This window comes from Bombus affinis, chromosome 3 (genome assembly GCF_024516045.1).
Source record: "Bombus affinis isolate iyBomAffi1 chromosome 3, iyBomAffi1.2, whole genome shotgun sequence".
Classification (NCBI taxonomy): Eukaryota; Metazoa; Arthropoda; class Insecta; order Hymenoptera; family Apidae; genus Bombus; species Bombus affinis.
Window position 1 is genome coordinate 13,810,168 of NC_066346.1, and position 15,890 is coordinate 13,826,057.

The window sequence follows — 15,890 nt, forward strand, 5'->3', positions numbered from 1 at the left end:
TTGTGCAATTCGTATAGCATAGACATAGAACTAAATTTCGCGCGCCTTAAGGAAAAGAATTCATAATGTCTTTCTCTAGCCATTGTAAGGAAAGCATTGCGGCCATCCATAAGGTCACAATTAATAACTGGATCAGGATCTTGAATAGGCTAAAACGTGCATTATTTTCAAACGTAAGAATACGATTCGATTATTAAAAAAAATAATAAATATAAATTAATCCTAAATACTTACTGCTAATATTACATCCCATTATATTATATATGGCCCTGGGCCCATAACCTGTTGAGAAGAGAGAAAAACGTGTGGATAAAGTGTAAGATACAAAGTATATATTTGACTTAATAATGAAATACAGGAATACAATTTGAGCTGGTCCAGATCCGCACGCTAGCAGTGTTACTTTATGACTGAGAACCCCGAAGCCAACGTCGCCTGTCTACCGTATTGGGTCTGCCTCCCTGCTATTCCTTTGTCTATATGCTGTCGATGGCTTCAGCGCTTGAGAAAGCTAAAAAGACCAGATGTGGAGTTTTCCTAGAAGTGGTGACCACTTCAACAAAAATAAACGAAAGATCCTTACCTCCCTCGCTCTTAGGTATGCGATGTCGTCCATAATGTCCAACCGAAGATAGTGCGTATTTCTTCTACCGCTCGGTGGTGCGGACATTCTGGACGCTGGGTCTCGACGAGTTGGTAATATTCTAGTCACGCCTCCAAAAGGAAAACAGGCGACTGATTCGCGACGGCGAAACAAAGTCGGTAACTCTGCTTCCATCGTAACGACCGAATGTCCTGATCCTTCTCCGCCACGATCGCTCATTCGTCTCACCTGTCCACACAAACATCAAGATAGTTTCGATACGCGAGAACTCTCGTAGTGACGATCGAGCCTGGCGAAAGTCAAATTGACCAACTTCATCTTTGGACAATCTCATAATTTCGCAATTTCATCGTCCAAGTACACGATTGATTCTCACAAAACCTCTAGTTCCTTAGAGTTTAACGCCACGCTCATCTTTTCACTTTTATCGCATATTGTCTCACCACTTGCGATACTTGTAATTACTTTTCTCTACTTTTCAATTTTGGAGTTGGTCAATGTGATTTCCGAATGGCTCGATTGACTATGCGAGTCTTGGATAAAGATGACAATTAAACTATTCAGATTAGTCATGTTGCTTCGTCAAACGATTTGAATTCAAGCAATTCGAAACCATTTTGTCAATGTGAACCTATTATTTTACCAATGTGAATCTGTAATTTTGCTTGAAATATCCTTCCAAGTTTTTATGATGATTCAGATTGGTCAAGTTACCTGAATCAAGCAACTATTTTCAAGTTACTTGAAACTATTTTGTTAACGCGTACAGTTGCTTGAATCTCCATACTCAAAGAATTCCCCCTCCCCCACCGATATTCATTAACGACGTAATCGACATACAGTCAATGATTAAGACTATCGAAAAAGACATCAGCAAAGAGGACTACAAGTTAAAGATTAACAACAACCACGTGAAAATACTGCCGACCCACCCAGACGCCTATAGAAAGTTAACCAAGCTATTAAAAACGTTAAACGCTAAATTCCACACATACCAGCTCAAACAAGAAAGACCATTTCGAGTAGTGCTACGCAACATCCACCACTCAGTCGATCTAGACGAACTAAAGTGCGAACTGTTAAATCACGGCCACGAAGTAACTAACATCAGCAACATTAGGCATAGAATCACAAAAAACCCACTATCCTTATTTTTTATAGACTTAAAACAAAAAACAAACAACAAAGAAATCTACAACATCAATCGGCTGATGAACTCCATAGTTAAGTTCGAGCCACCTCTTGTAAAGAAAGAAATAATACAATGCAAAAGGTGTCAAAGGTACGGCCACACGCAGAAATACTGCAATCATAACTTCCGGTGCGTAAAATGTGCAGGTAATCACCCCACTGACCAATGCACTAAATCCCCGGAAACCCCCGCCAAGTGTATCCACTGTCAAGGAGAGCATCCTGCGAACTACAAAGGATGCTCAGCCTACAAACACTACATAATATAGTGTATCCAAAACTGAGACCCAAGGACATAACCATACAAGAACCTAAACCCCAAAAACTCACTACACCAACAGTATCCTATGCGCAGGCAACGCAAGGAAACGTAAACAACTCGAAAACACACATTGTACACACAGAAAATAGAATTCCCACCCCACAAAACACAGACAACTTTACCAGACTCGAAAAACTTATCGAGAAGCAAACTGAGCAAATTAACAACTTGCTGTCACTACTCACACTCTTCATGGACAAATTCATACGCACAGAAGCAAAATAAAACCAATGCGAATAGCTCTGTGGAACGCCAACGGTCTAGCTCAGCACAAATTTGAACTAGAACTATTCTTAAAACAACAGCAAATCGATGTGATGCTCATATCCGAAACCCACTTCACCGACAAAAACTACCTCAAAATACACGGCTACAACTTCTACCACACACAACACCCCAGCGGAAAGGCCCACGGCGGCACCGGAATCATAATCAAATCAAACATCAAGCACTACGAACTTCCACCATTCCAGAAAGACTACCTCCAAGCAACAAACGTAGCAATAGAAGACTGTCATGGTACAATCACCACTTCAGCTGTATACTGCCCTCCCAGACACTCCATCGCCAAAGAAGACTTCGACAACTTCCTGGACACCCTGGGCAATAGATTCATAGCCGGAGGAGACTACAACGCCAAACACACCCAATGGGGCAGCAGACTAGTTACAGTAAGAGGTAAAAACCTCCTCAACAGCATAATAACCAATAACCTCAACTACCTTACCACATACGAACCCACACACTGGCCCACCGACACAAACAAAATACCCGATCTCCTTGATTTCCTCATAACTAAAAATATCTCGTCAAGACACGTCCAAATCAATTCCTCGGCTGATCTCTCCTCTGATCATTCCCCCGTGATAGTAACAGTCAGTTCAACTATCATCGAGAATACACCTAATGGCTCCATTCATAACCAACACACCAACTGGCAGCTCTTTAGAGAAATCTTCACACACACAACTTCAGCCTCAACTTCACTAAAAACCAACGAAGAAATCGAAGCAGCCACGGAATACCTAAACACGAGCATAATAAACGCTATCCGCTTCTCCACACCGGCAATAACGTCCATCAGCAAACACGAATATCCCCAGTACATATTAAAAAAAATAGCAGAAAAACGTAGACTAAGAAGAGTATGGCAGACCCATAGAACACCGGAGGACAAACGCAAACTAAACAACGCAACTAGAAAACTATCCAAAACCATAAAAAACTACAATAATGACTGTTTTCACAAATATCTCGCCAGCTTGTCCCCCACAGCCGACTCCAACTACTCACTATGGAAGGCCTCCAGGAAACTCACGCGCCCCCCACAAATAATACCTCCAATCCGCCGCCCGCAAGGCGGATGGGCGCGTAGACCTATAGAAAAAGCCAACCTATTTGCCAAACACTTGTCTGAAGTATTCAAACCCCATTCCTCCGTAGCTGCTGCAGACGTTACCGAATACCTGCACACTCCCTTCCAAATGTCCCCTCCTATTGAGCCCTTCACTTCTGCAGAGATTATAGAAGCAATCAGTCGCCTAAACCCCAAGAAAGCAGCAGGTCACGACCTAATAGGAAATAAAGCAATCAAGGAACTCCCCATAAAAGGGATCGCACTCATCGCATCAATCTTCAACGCCATCCTCCGCCTAGAACACTTTCCTAAGGCGTGGCAAATCTCACTAATCACCCTCATCCCCAAACCCGGTAAACCAATATATGAAACCAGCTCCTATCGCCCAATCAGTCTCTTACCTACCCTGTCTAAACTATTCGAGAGGATGCTCACGAATCGACTCCTTCCACTCCTAGAAGAATTGAAGACTCTCCCAGATCACCAATTCGGCTTCCGAAAACAACACTCAACAGTAGAGCAAATCCACCGCATAACCCACATAATCAGCCAAACCCTTGAAAAGAAAAAATACTGCTCAGCCGTATTCCTAGACATCCAACAGGCATTCGATAAAGTATGGCATGAAGGGCTACTCTACAAGCTTAAAAAAATCCTACCCCACCCATACTACTCCATCTTAAAATCCTACCTAACCAACAGACAATTCATAGTTAAATGCCTAGGCGCCTCTTCCGCAACATTCCCAATAGAATCCGGCATACCCCAAGGTAGTGTCCTCGGACCCCTACTGTTCTCCATCTACACTGCCGACTTACCTATATCAAACGAGGTAACAATAGCAACATTTGCCGACGACACAGCACTGTTAGCTACGCACGCAGACTCGGCAATTGCCTCATCCACTCTCCAGCGAAGTTTCGACTCCATGGAAAAGTGGTTTCAAAAATGGGGTTTTAAAATAAACGAAAAAAAATCCTCCCATGTAACCTTCACGCTCCGAAAACAAACCTGCCCCCAGGTCACCATTAACAACGCAATAATCCCAAGCAAGGACTCCGTAAGATACCTGGGCATGACCCTGGACAGGAGGCTAACTTGGAAAAAACATATCTCAGAAAAAACAAAGCAACTAAAGGAAAAACTAAGAAAATTCTATTGGCTCACGGGCCGACGCTCCAAACTAAACATACAGAACAAAATAACCCTCTACGAGGCCGTAATAAAACCTGTCTGGACCTACGGAATCCAACTATGGGGAACAGCAAGTAACTCCAACATTGAAATACTCCAACGCTTCCAATTGAAAACGCTAAGATCCCTATTAAATGCACCCTGGTATGTTACCAACGAAACAATCCACCGTGACCTCAAGATACCTACAGTCAAAGATGAAATACACAAGTTCAGAAGCAGATGTAACACAAGAGTCAACAACCACCACAACCCACTAGTCACCCAACTACTGGACACGACGGACCAGATCCGCAGACTAAAAAGAAAATACCCTCTAGATTAAATCCTTAGTTTCTACTAGAACCAACAATATAAAACTATTATAATCCATGTCATTGTATCACGCCAAACTAAGTTACTGAAAATTCTCAACGAGAATTGATTGTAAATATTCTAATAAATAAAAAGAAAAAAAAACATACATTATCCATGCCACGCGGAGGCGACTCGTTCCTTCGCCCTTCCTCTTCCTCTTCGCCCGATGTGCTTTCCTCTATGACGATTTGAAGCTCGCCATAGTTTGCCGTCACATTCACATTCGGGCTTCTCATCTTGATTTAGGTAAATTCTCACTTGAACATAAATAAAACGTTTCTTCGTTGAAACCGTATCATAGTGGAGAACGATCGAACAGTACAAAAGAATGAATAAAAATAAGTCACATTTTTATTAATTTTCTTTTGTATCTAAAAACAAATCTGATAGATTCAAAGATACAAGATCTTTGAAAATATCGTATGGAATTTAACACTAATTTAGTGTGCAATTAAAAAATTACTATACTATTTTATTTCTCCTATATACATGTTGGAGATAAAAGGACATCGGGGCCTTTCTTTTGGAATTTTTGGGAAGACCCCCAATACTTTAGTCTAGACTTTTTATTATAGCTGCACTTAAATAATAAAACTCAGAAGTAGTTGTTTATGATTTAATCCGACTATGTTTACCCGAGATTTATGACAGTAGGCTTGGGCTCGAAGTGACACAACTGGTCGCTAAACGTAGCCACGGTCATGGCATGGACGTTTTTACCTAACAAAGCTATGGAGTAATTGTATAGATCTCCTTAAAAATATAGTTGACCCGAGGGGTACAGAGACGAGTATATAAGTGCAGTTCCATTTGGACTGAGGGAGTTCTACTTATACTGTAGACAAGTAAGTTGAGTTCTACTTATATCGTAGACAAGTAAGTTGAGTTACACTTGAATTGTGGACAAGTAAGCTCAGTACGACTTAGACTTTGGAAGAAGACGTATTTGTTATCCCTTTGACCGTGGATTCGTTATTGAACCTAAGATCATTGTCATTGGCATCTCGAGTATCTAATTGCCACGGTTACTTGTCAAACTCTGTACCATATCGGTACTGTAATCATGTCGGTACCAGTAAATACTATCCATATCGTATAACAACAATGGTTAATCCAAATGAAGATTCGTTACACGCCCCTAATCCCGATGAGAACTCGAGATATGTGTATTTTTCTTTTCTTTTTGCTTAAAAGATTTCCTGTTTATTGTCACATTAGAATGTCAGATTCTTTTGGCACACGAAGGCTTCGTAAATATCAGAAGGAATATAGCGTGGAAAAATGTTGTTTTATTTTTAAAGTTCTACGCTTCGCTACTTTTTTCCTAGTACGTTCGCTTTAGCAATAACACTGACTTTTTCGCCCGTTAAAAACGGATTACGCAGACGCGCTCACGCAGCACGCGCCCAGAACGAATGTTGCGAGTCGATATTTTCTTTTGCGAATCGCTCTCGTTATTTCGTTGGAAATGTTACCGTGCGAATATCAGACAGCCATTGGAAGTTATTAGACGTTAAAATTTGGCGACAGCTTCGCGTATTCCACCAGTTTCTCGATATTCCCCTTCGAACCTACAAATTGCTTCCGTATCTCGCCAACAGCTAGTCCTCGTATCTTACGCAGACGTCGATTAGAAGTAGAATTTTCGATAAAATTTAAATTTCCCTCTTCAGTTCGTACTTCGATTTATGGACTCGTACATACGTTTTTCTCTTATATATTACGTGCATTTGCATATATATCTGTTTCTCTATCCCATGCGTCGTAGTTTTTGGATGAAACCAACAGCTTGTACACACGTGCAAGATTTTATTTTTCGTGATAAATCGAACAAGAATATATTCTTTCGTGCTTCTTAATAGAGTGACATTACACCAGGTGAATAATGTACTCGAATAAACGATTTTTCTTAATACTTATAAATTACGCGACGCGTTAACATTCAATTAATTCATAAAGGAAAGCATGATAATTATATGAATCAACTTTAAGAAAATAAGTGTAATTTTTAATATTAAATAACGAATAATAGAAAAGATGGAATAAATAAGTTAACAATAAAATGATAAACAATACGCGTTTGCTTATTTTCAAAAATCAAAATATAAGCAGCTTAAGTAACTCAATATTTTATGGAACGTTCTTCAAAATCGATAACTACATTGTGTTCTTTCCATTCGAAAAAATTCTGTAACGTAATTTCCGCACTAAAGGACCTTCTATCGTATCATTTTCGTCAGAGAATTTCAAATAATCTAGTTCTGCTTCGAAATCTTTTTATTACCTTTTTTTATTACGCCTTTGAATCCATCGAAAGATTTACATTAAAATTTTTACTTTGCCACAACTTTCTTTATTTCGCTGCATATCAATTATTTATTGAAGCTACTTCGTTCTAACGTGGCAATCATTCACCAGCTCAGCACAGGCTAGCGCACATTTTACGAGACGGATTTTCCATGCGTCGAAGTCGCAAATGTCGTTACACGTGTACCGGGCTGTATCGACAAATATCAAAGTCATACGAGTAGCATTGAATCGGTGGAAATATCGAATTTCGAAAGTTTGATTCGACGTGTCCAAGATACGAGATTCCAAAGAGAAAGTTCGCCCTCAGGTCGACGATATCGATTTAATATTACATGCGATTTATTTTCGTTCGCTGAATCAGTGAACTTCTACATTTCACGCGGTTCATCGGGTCGAATGATTTTTCTGCATACAAAGGGCTGGAAATTTGAAACATACTGTAGCCTAAACCGGTCGCCGGATTAAACTCGACGAAGCTTCGAATCGAGAAAAACGTGCAATCGTAATCTGGCTTTTACGAAAATGGACACAACGACGTTACCGGACAAATAACGAAATTCTTGTCCATTATTGAAATTCTATTGAAATTCTATTAAATCGCCAACTACGTTCTTATTGAAATTTTCATTTATTTCTTTTTAAACGCACGATCGAATTTATCGCACGCGTACTCTTCTGATTATATTCTATCGTTGATATTATTACGACGAACATTGTACATAAAAATTTAGAAAGTTACTATGCACAATATTTGATTTTTCCTCAATTTTACTTTAACGAATTTCGAGTTTTAGTTTACGTTACTTAGAAAGTTCGAATTTTCAGCGTTTATGGCAATACGAAACTATTAGGTAGTCCGAAAAGTTTCTTTCGTTCCATAAGGAAATAATGGATGCACATTTTCCGTTTTATATTATTTTATCGAATTACCTATGATCCGTTTTGTTTTATCAAACTAAAGATCACAATGTTCGACAGATTAGGTTTTATGTTTGTATAAAGATGCGTCGTTGAAAAAGACGTCTCTTTGAAAGAAAGACACTTTCCGGACAACCCAACATACAGGGTGGTTGGTAACTGGTGGTACAAGCGGGAAGGGGGTGATTCTACGCGAAAAAAGAAGTCGAAAATATAGAATAAAAATTTTTCGTTCGAGATTTTATTTTCGAGCAATTGAAAGAAAAGATTATTGTAGCCTTTCATACCTTAAAACAAACGAATGCGTTAGAAAGTGTTCATAGAAATTTAATTAGAAGAGCAGAAGTATGTGTTGGACAGAATGGGCAACACTTTCAGCAACTTTTGTAACAATAAACTTTATGATTACTTCATGTTATTTCATTATGTATTCCTAATTTTCCGTTACGGCAAAAACAAACTTAAACTGCGATAATATCCATCGAGACAACGATGTACAGTGAGGTCCGTTATAACGAGACGTGATAAAGTGCACGCGTACCGAGCGAAAATTCAAAGTCGATTTTCTCGAAAACGAAGCCTCAAACGAAAAATTTTTATTCTATATTTTCGACTTCTTTTTCGCGTAGAATCACCCCCTTTCCGTTTGTACCACCAGTTACCAACCAACCTGTATAATATTACTGGAAACATTGTACTCGGACACAAGGTTTAATACGATGCTTTAAATAATAGAAGTTTCAGATGGAACGATAATATTGGGTTGGCAACTAAGTGATTGCGGATTTTGTCAGTGCCACCTAATGATAAAATCCGCAACCACTTAGTTGCCAACCCAATATAAAATATTAGGAGGAAAAAGTCCGAAATAGTAAAAGTTCGTGGTCGACTAAGTGCAGACCAGCATTTTCATGGCGATAAATTAAGTTGAAGCACAATATCATTAATTCTCGATGCTGCAGCGCTCGCCAAGTTTTATACCCCAATTTCGTCCCCGTTTCGACAAATGAAAATACTCCTGATGCTTGAAGAAAATTTCGAACTTTTAACGTTCGAAGAAAGAAACTTGCATATAAAGTAACGGTTCTCTCATATTTTCCTCAAACTCGAGAAAGTTTGTTAACGAAAGGAAGATACGACCGAGTGGAAACTGTGGACAGAATGAAAAATATCTAAACACCCAGAATAACAATCAATTACGAAATTACGAAGAAAAAGTCACACAAATATAAGTCGTGTAATAAATAAATTTCGTAAAACGTCGATAAACATTGCTTTGTTTGCTGTTAGTTTGTTATCAACTAAACTGTACATGTAAATGATACTATATCGCGTTAATTTGAATCCAAATTTTCAAAGTTTGAAGAGAAATCGTAAGAAATTTCTACGTGCAACATATTTTTCAGTTTTTACTTTTCCACCTTTTTATTTCTTTTTGCAATGCTTTGTTGCGTTACGCGAGATTATAAAAGTTGAGAATCGCACGGAATAAAACGAACAATAGTACATTTTACTTTCTCGTATAATCTCTATGAGAAAAACAAAATTGTAGCGTATATCGAAAAACAAATTTTCGTTCTGCGTAAAATCTCGAGAAATTCTTCCTTTCTTCGTCCGTGTCAGATGATAGACGAATGACGCATCAGATGACTCGTGCGATTCCTTAGCATAGAAGAGTGAATTGAAATATTCACGAAGCGCGATGTACTGTTAACCAGTTAACCGTGGAATTTAGTTTTAGAAATCAACGTGAATAAAATGCAAATAAAAATAAGCGACGACGAGTATACACGTCGAACACAAAGAAAATGTGTTACGTGTTCCTGTTATAAGTTTTACGACGACGTTAAACCAAAATGACGATGGCTTACATTTTTCTTCGAAAAAATGAATTATTTCCCACATAAAATGTTAAAATTGTAACAAAATAACAAAATTCGTAAACAAGAAAAATGTGAAAAGATAGAAGAAATTCAGTGGATCCTCCCAGTGTGGTATTTCTCGAAACAGAATATCGCACAAAGTGGCACTTGGCAAATCTAACACCAGCAACGTGAAGTGGATTCGATCAATGATATAACTGGTATAAAATTGGGGAAATGTTTTTTGATAGGAAGCGTAGGTTTTACGGTTGAACTCGTAGATGGTGGAGCAACTTTCGAAGCTCGTGTTCGTGGAATTGCATATTCGATAATTTATTCAACACACATTCGACCAAAAAACTGAATCGCATTATATTTTCTGTATTATATTTCGATCGTTATCGGGGAATACCGGACACACGCAGTAAAACATCCACTCAATTTGCAAGCAGACAAAATTGCGTAAACAATTCGGGCATAGCCGATATATCGGTGAAAATAATCAACTGAGTTTATAAAAAGGAATACGTTGTACAGGGAATAACCGATATAACAAAGGAACAAATCAAATTTTTCAGTTTTACTGACAAAGCGAACGTACCACTAAATAACATTCTTAGCGCTTCTTACTAAAATTTGGAATTTTTATGGTAAATGGTAATGTTTTATATTATACGACAGATGAAACACACCGAGATTAACATTTTTCTCGACCTGTTTAATTCATGAAACGCGGTTAACTGTTTAAAAACGTTATCGACGATAGCTTTTCGAAAGATGTATAAATAAAACGAGGAGATAGAGCGAAATGAAATAACAACGAGTTGTTCGATTTCTCGTTATGTCGTGTTGTTAAGAAGCAACAGAAATAAAATTTCAATTTTCCATTAGAATCTACGGAAGGATCAAACGACGATACGGTAAGAGAAATCGCATGATTCCACTCAAGTGGCACCGTTTTGTCAACGCAGGCTAACGCGTGACCTTTCGTCGTTTCGATCAACATGGTTCAACATGGGTCATACCGCCTGTGCTGTCAGATGTTCAGCCCAATGGTTTTTTTTTCTTATTTATTTATTAAAATTCACAATTTGTCCAATTTGCATTCGATGCATTTTTGACGTCACGTGTTGTTTGCAGTATCGAGAACAGCGTGGTCTAAACGATCGTCGCGATGTTGCACGAACGAGAACTGTCGACTATTTTACTTCCACATCGTCGTTTATCAATTTCCCCAATGAAAAACAACACGTCCCATTTAGGACTCGAGCAAGTTTCTTCGTAATAAGTACTCGATATTAAACGCCAAGTACAACGTAGCGACGTTATCGACTTTCGTAATAAAAATTATCTCTATTTCTTGTTTCAAAGGAAACTCGAAAAGACGAAAAAGAAGTTGTCTCAGCGTAGTTTTAATATGTAGATAGATATGAGAAAGACAAAAATAGCGGAGATAGTTCAACGTGCGAGTTTGATGTACGGAGCCCGAGCCGAGTGATACGAAGAAGCAAGCACCGCGTGATTCTTCGTGGAAATATAAATGAAATATATATAGCATAAAAATTTTTGCATTCTCGACGTGGTTGTCGAGAAAATTGAGTTTGAAAATTTATCAAGCATACCGGAACGTGGGTAATTCCGGACTGGACGGGACTGAATAATCGACATGGAGGTCACTTTACGTGTGAAAACAAGTCGAAAATGTGGAGTAACATGTTCCCGTTTAAGGCTTCATTTTCGAGATAATAAATGTTAACGAATAAATGAGAAATTTTCAAATTTATTTTTTTGGGAAACAAAGCGTTCTACGAAGAAATGTTATTTTACGTTTTCGACTTATTTTCACACGTGAAACCACCTCCTGTCGATTATCTAGTCCTACTTATTCCGGAACATACCGTCGTTTAAGTATACTTGATAAATTTGCAAATTCGAATTTTTCGCGAACTAAGTCGAGTGAAAACTAGCAAAATGTTATTTTTAAAATAAAAATTAGATAATAGAAAGTAGATAGAAAATAACATTTTGTCAGTATATATATAATTTTTTTTTTTTTTTTTTTTTTTTTTTTTTTTTTTTTTTTTTTTTTTTTTTGCGTGGGGAGGGGAAAATGCTATTACGCATGCCCAGTGACCCGCATCACTGGGTTATGTGGGAGTCGGTCGGATGTCGTTGCCATACCCACTAAAAACCCCTCCTCCTTCTTCCTCCGCTTGGGGGGCAGACAACCCCGGTAAAACCTGTCGGCAGTCATCAGGGTTGTCCTTTCGTGCCCCGTAGTATCTACTTCTTCGGGCCGTTACTGCTCATGTCGTCCTCTCAGCCAGTTCAGAATACTGGGCTGGTCTCCTTCTGCGGTTTTTCGTTGTTTCATGTTCTTGCCCTCATTGCTCCGCGTAGTTGTTGTTTCGCTCGTTCTCCTCCTTGCTTCTTCCCAGGCCCTCGCTGTCACCCTCCTGTGACACATGACGGTCCTGCAGAATTGCCTAAATTTATTCCAGCTCTCGTCCTTGGCGGTCACCGTGGCGATCAGATTGCCCACGTCTATCTTCCCGCCCAGAGCGTTCTCGAGCTCGATCCTTCTGTCCGTCCACTTCGGGCACGCGAAGAGGGCGTGCTCTGCATCGTCGTTCGGGTCTCCACAGTCGAGACAGTTGCTGTCGCTGTCCCTGCCAATCCTTTTCCTATAGACCCCGAAGCTCCCATGCCCGGTTAGCAGCTGCATGGTGTGGTGATCGATGTCCATCTTCTTTTTGGTAAATGACAGCGCACTCGGTATTAGCTTCTTTGTGATATTTTCTTTTTTGTAGTTGTTCCACTCCTTCTGCCAGTCCTCTTGGGCCTTCTTGCGAATCGCCTCCAGTTCCTCCTTCAGCTTGCAGTCGTCATCCGTGCCACTCCTGGGCCCGTGGATCTTGTTCCTCTCGTAGGTCTCTCCGAGCATCTTTATCTTTATGTAAATCGGGAGATTCCCGGTCAACACGCAAAGAGCCGCGTGGGAGACGGTACGATATGCCGTCGTTGTTATGCACAGGGCCGTTCGTTGTGCACGTTTCAGCTTTTTCCTGTTCTTATCGGTATTCGCTGCTCTAGCCCACACCGGTGCTCCGTAAGTTACGATGGACTCCCACACATTGTAGTAGAGCCTCCGAGCCAAGCTGGGCGGCCCGTTGATGTTGGGTAGAATTCCCCTAAGTGCTCCTATTAACTTGTCGGCTCTGTTACACGCCATCTCGATGTGCGCACCGAACCTCCGACTGGAGTCAATGACGACTCCGAGATACCTGATGCGATCGACCGTTTCGATGTCCGAGGAGCCCAACCTGAGTTTCACCACTCTCGGCACTCGCAAGCTTGTGATGAACATGACCTCCGTCTTTTCTCTCGCCAGGGTGAGCCCGACACTCGTGCACCAGTCGTTGGCGATCCTTAGCATCGTGTTGACCTTGGCGGAGGCCTCTTCGTTCCTCCCGACGGAGCATGTGATGGCCAGATCATCCGCGAAGGCGGTTGCTCTGACCATTGGCATGTTGTCGAGTCTCTCGAGCAACCGGTCGTATACCAAGTTCCACAGGAATGGTCCGAGGATGGATCCCTGCGGGACTCCCGCCGCCACCTCGTGCTCCACCGTGCCGTGCTGGTTGCTCACGATGATCCTCCTTCCGGATAGGTAACTGCCGATTAGCCTTTTGACCTTCCATGGCAGCTTCCTCTTGTCAAATTCCTCGTATATGCTCTTCCAGCTGAGCGAATTGAAGGCATTGCTAATATCTAGGGTGATCATCACGCATACTACCTTCTTCTGTCTGCAGATGTTGGCAAACTTCATCACCTGCGTGATGGCGTCTACCGTACTCCTCTTCTTTCTGAAGCCATATTGCCTCCGATGGAACGGGTCCATTCCGATGCATCTCTCGATGATCTTCTTAAAGCATTTTTCCCAGATCTTGCTCATGGTTGGGAGTATGTTTATCGGCCGGTACGCGTTAGGGAGACTGGGATCCTTACCCGGTTTCCTTAGCAGTATTACTCTGGCCGTCTTTCAGCAGACTGGGATCCTTCCTGTTTCAGTGATGCCGTTGAACGCCCTTGTCACGAGTTCGCTCCTGCGACTCGCTACCAGCTTCGCGATCTCGCCCGGCACGCCATCGACTCCTGCAGCCTTCTTGGTGTTCATTCTTCCGGCGGTATCGACGACATCGCCTTCGCCGATGGCGACGCTGAGGCTAATATCTCCTTCTTCTTCGGTCTCTGCCTTTTCGCGGCCCTCATAATGGGGGGGTCCGTGTCCCAAGGTGAATAGCCTCTGTAAGACTGCCTTCACCATGTCGATCGGCATGTCGTTGGTTGGTCCCTTGCTTTTACATATCTTCATGACCGTGCGATAGGGTTTGCCCCAAGGGTCGCTCTCCAGTATCTTGCAGTATTCTGCCCAGGCTGTTTTTTTTGCTGCGGGCGATCTCCTTTTTTAATTGCCTTCGGATCTCCTTGTAGGCGTTGACGAGGGGCTCGGTGTTGCCGGCGTTCTTCTTCCTTTCTCTCGTCACCCTCCTGAGCGCTTTGTGCGCCTGCGCTCTCAGTTCCGCGATCATCGGGTTCCACCAGTAGTTCGCGTACTTGCGGGTCGCCGCACTGTTCGACTTCCTTAGCATCCCTTCGCACGTACCTTCGATGCTCTTTTGCAGGGGCTCGGCCCCATCCTCTCCGATAGCCGCGTTGAGGTCTTCCTTCTTCAGAGTGTCGTCGAATCTGCTCAGGAACTCCTCCGGCGATATGTCCTTGGTCACGTACCTGAAGAACTTCGATACGGTTCGGGTCTTCCTCGCCTTAAACCTGTGGAGCACGTACAGATGGTCCGAGGCCGAGTATTTGTCCAAGACCGCGCTTCCGGCGTGTATCTCGCTGACCTTATTGGATACGCTTATTATGTCAGGGAAGCTCGTCTTCCCGTTCATGAAGAAGGTATACTTTTCCTTGAGCCTCAGTGGAAACACCCGGTGGCTGCTTAGTGCCTCCATTAAGACTCTCCCTCTCTTGTCTGTGGTCGATCCTCCCCAACAGGTTGACTTTGCGTTGAAGTCTCCGGCCACGACGACCTTGTCGTGTCTTCTAGCAGCGCTCTTCGTCATAGTCGACAGCGTGTCTATGTACTCGGAGTATGCTAGCCTATTTATGTTGGGCGAGCAGTATCCGCTGAAGCAGAAGACGTCGCCGACGCGGACGCCCACTATCCCGTCGCTCTTGACCTCTGTTGTTTCATCGGGCAGTTTGCCGTTGAGGAGTGTGACCCATATCGAGGCGTCTCCTTTGGTGCAGTATATATATAATTATATATATAATTTATTAAATTTCATCTGTCGGCTACAAAATGAAATTCATTTACGCACGTAGAGTTCTCATTCACATTTGTCGGAGTTATCATTTAACCTCAATGCACAGATTAAACATAGATTATTATATAGATATATAGTACACTCTATACAGCATAAACATTGTATTAATTATCGGTTTATTATTATTATTATTATTATTACCTATTTATCGCAGCAAGGTTTAAAGGATAGTGCTGTCTGTGTTACGAAACACGCGCGTTCCATGTTAATTGGTGAAGTAACTTTACATGTGAGAACGACGAATGTAATTTCTCTTTAATAGACAGAACATTGTCGAAATTTTCGACAAATACAAACCCGTAACACGTAAGTAGGAAAGCGATAAAAGTCAACGATTCGTTTATCGCAATTTCCAATTTTAACAACGTCTCAAACGTTATTC

General features: G+C 41.3%; 1 protein-coding gene across 2 annotated transcripts in view; it reads right to left on the reverse strand.

Moving 5' to 3' along the window:
* Positions 1-310: 310 nt before the first annotated feature.
* The window catches only part of LOC126914782 (uncharacterized), a 50,336-nt gene continuing 34,756 nt past the window's right edge, over positions 311-15,890 (reverse strand). Inside the window, exons 1-3 of one of the 2 annotated variants that reach the window (XM_050719195.1) lie at positions 5,133-6,129; positions 584-832; positions 311-511 (exon numbers count right to left, since the gene is read on the reverse strand). In XM_050719195.1, coding sequence (XP_050575152.1) covers positions 440-511; positions 584-832; positions 5,133-5,261 — 450 coding nt within the window. In that variant the 5' untranslated portion in view covers positions 5,262-6,129 and the 3' untranslated portion in view covers positions 311-439. Of the gene's footprint in view, positions 833-5,132; positions 6,130-15,890 lie in introns of those variants that run through there. The other variant, XR_007709795.1, reaches the window with a different exon arrangement.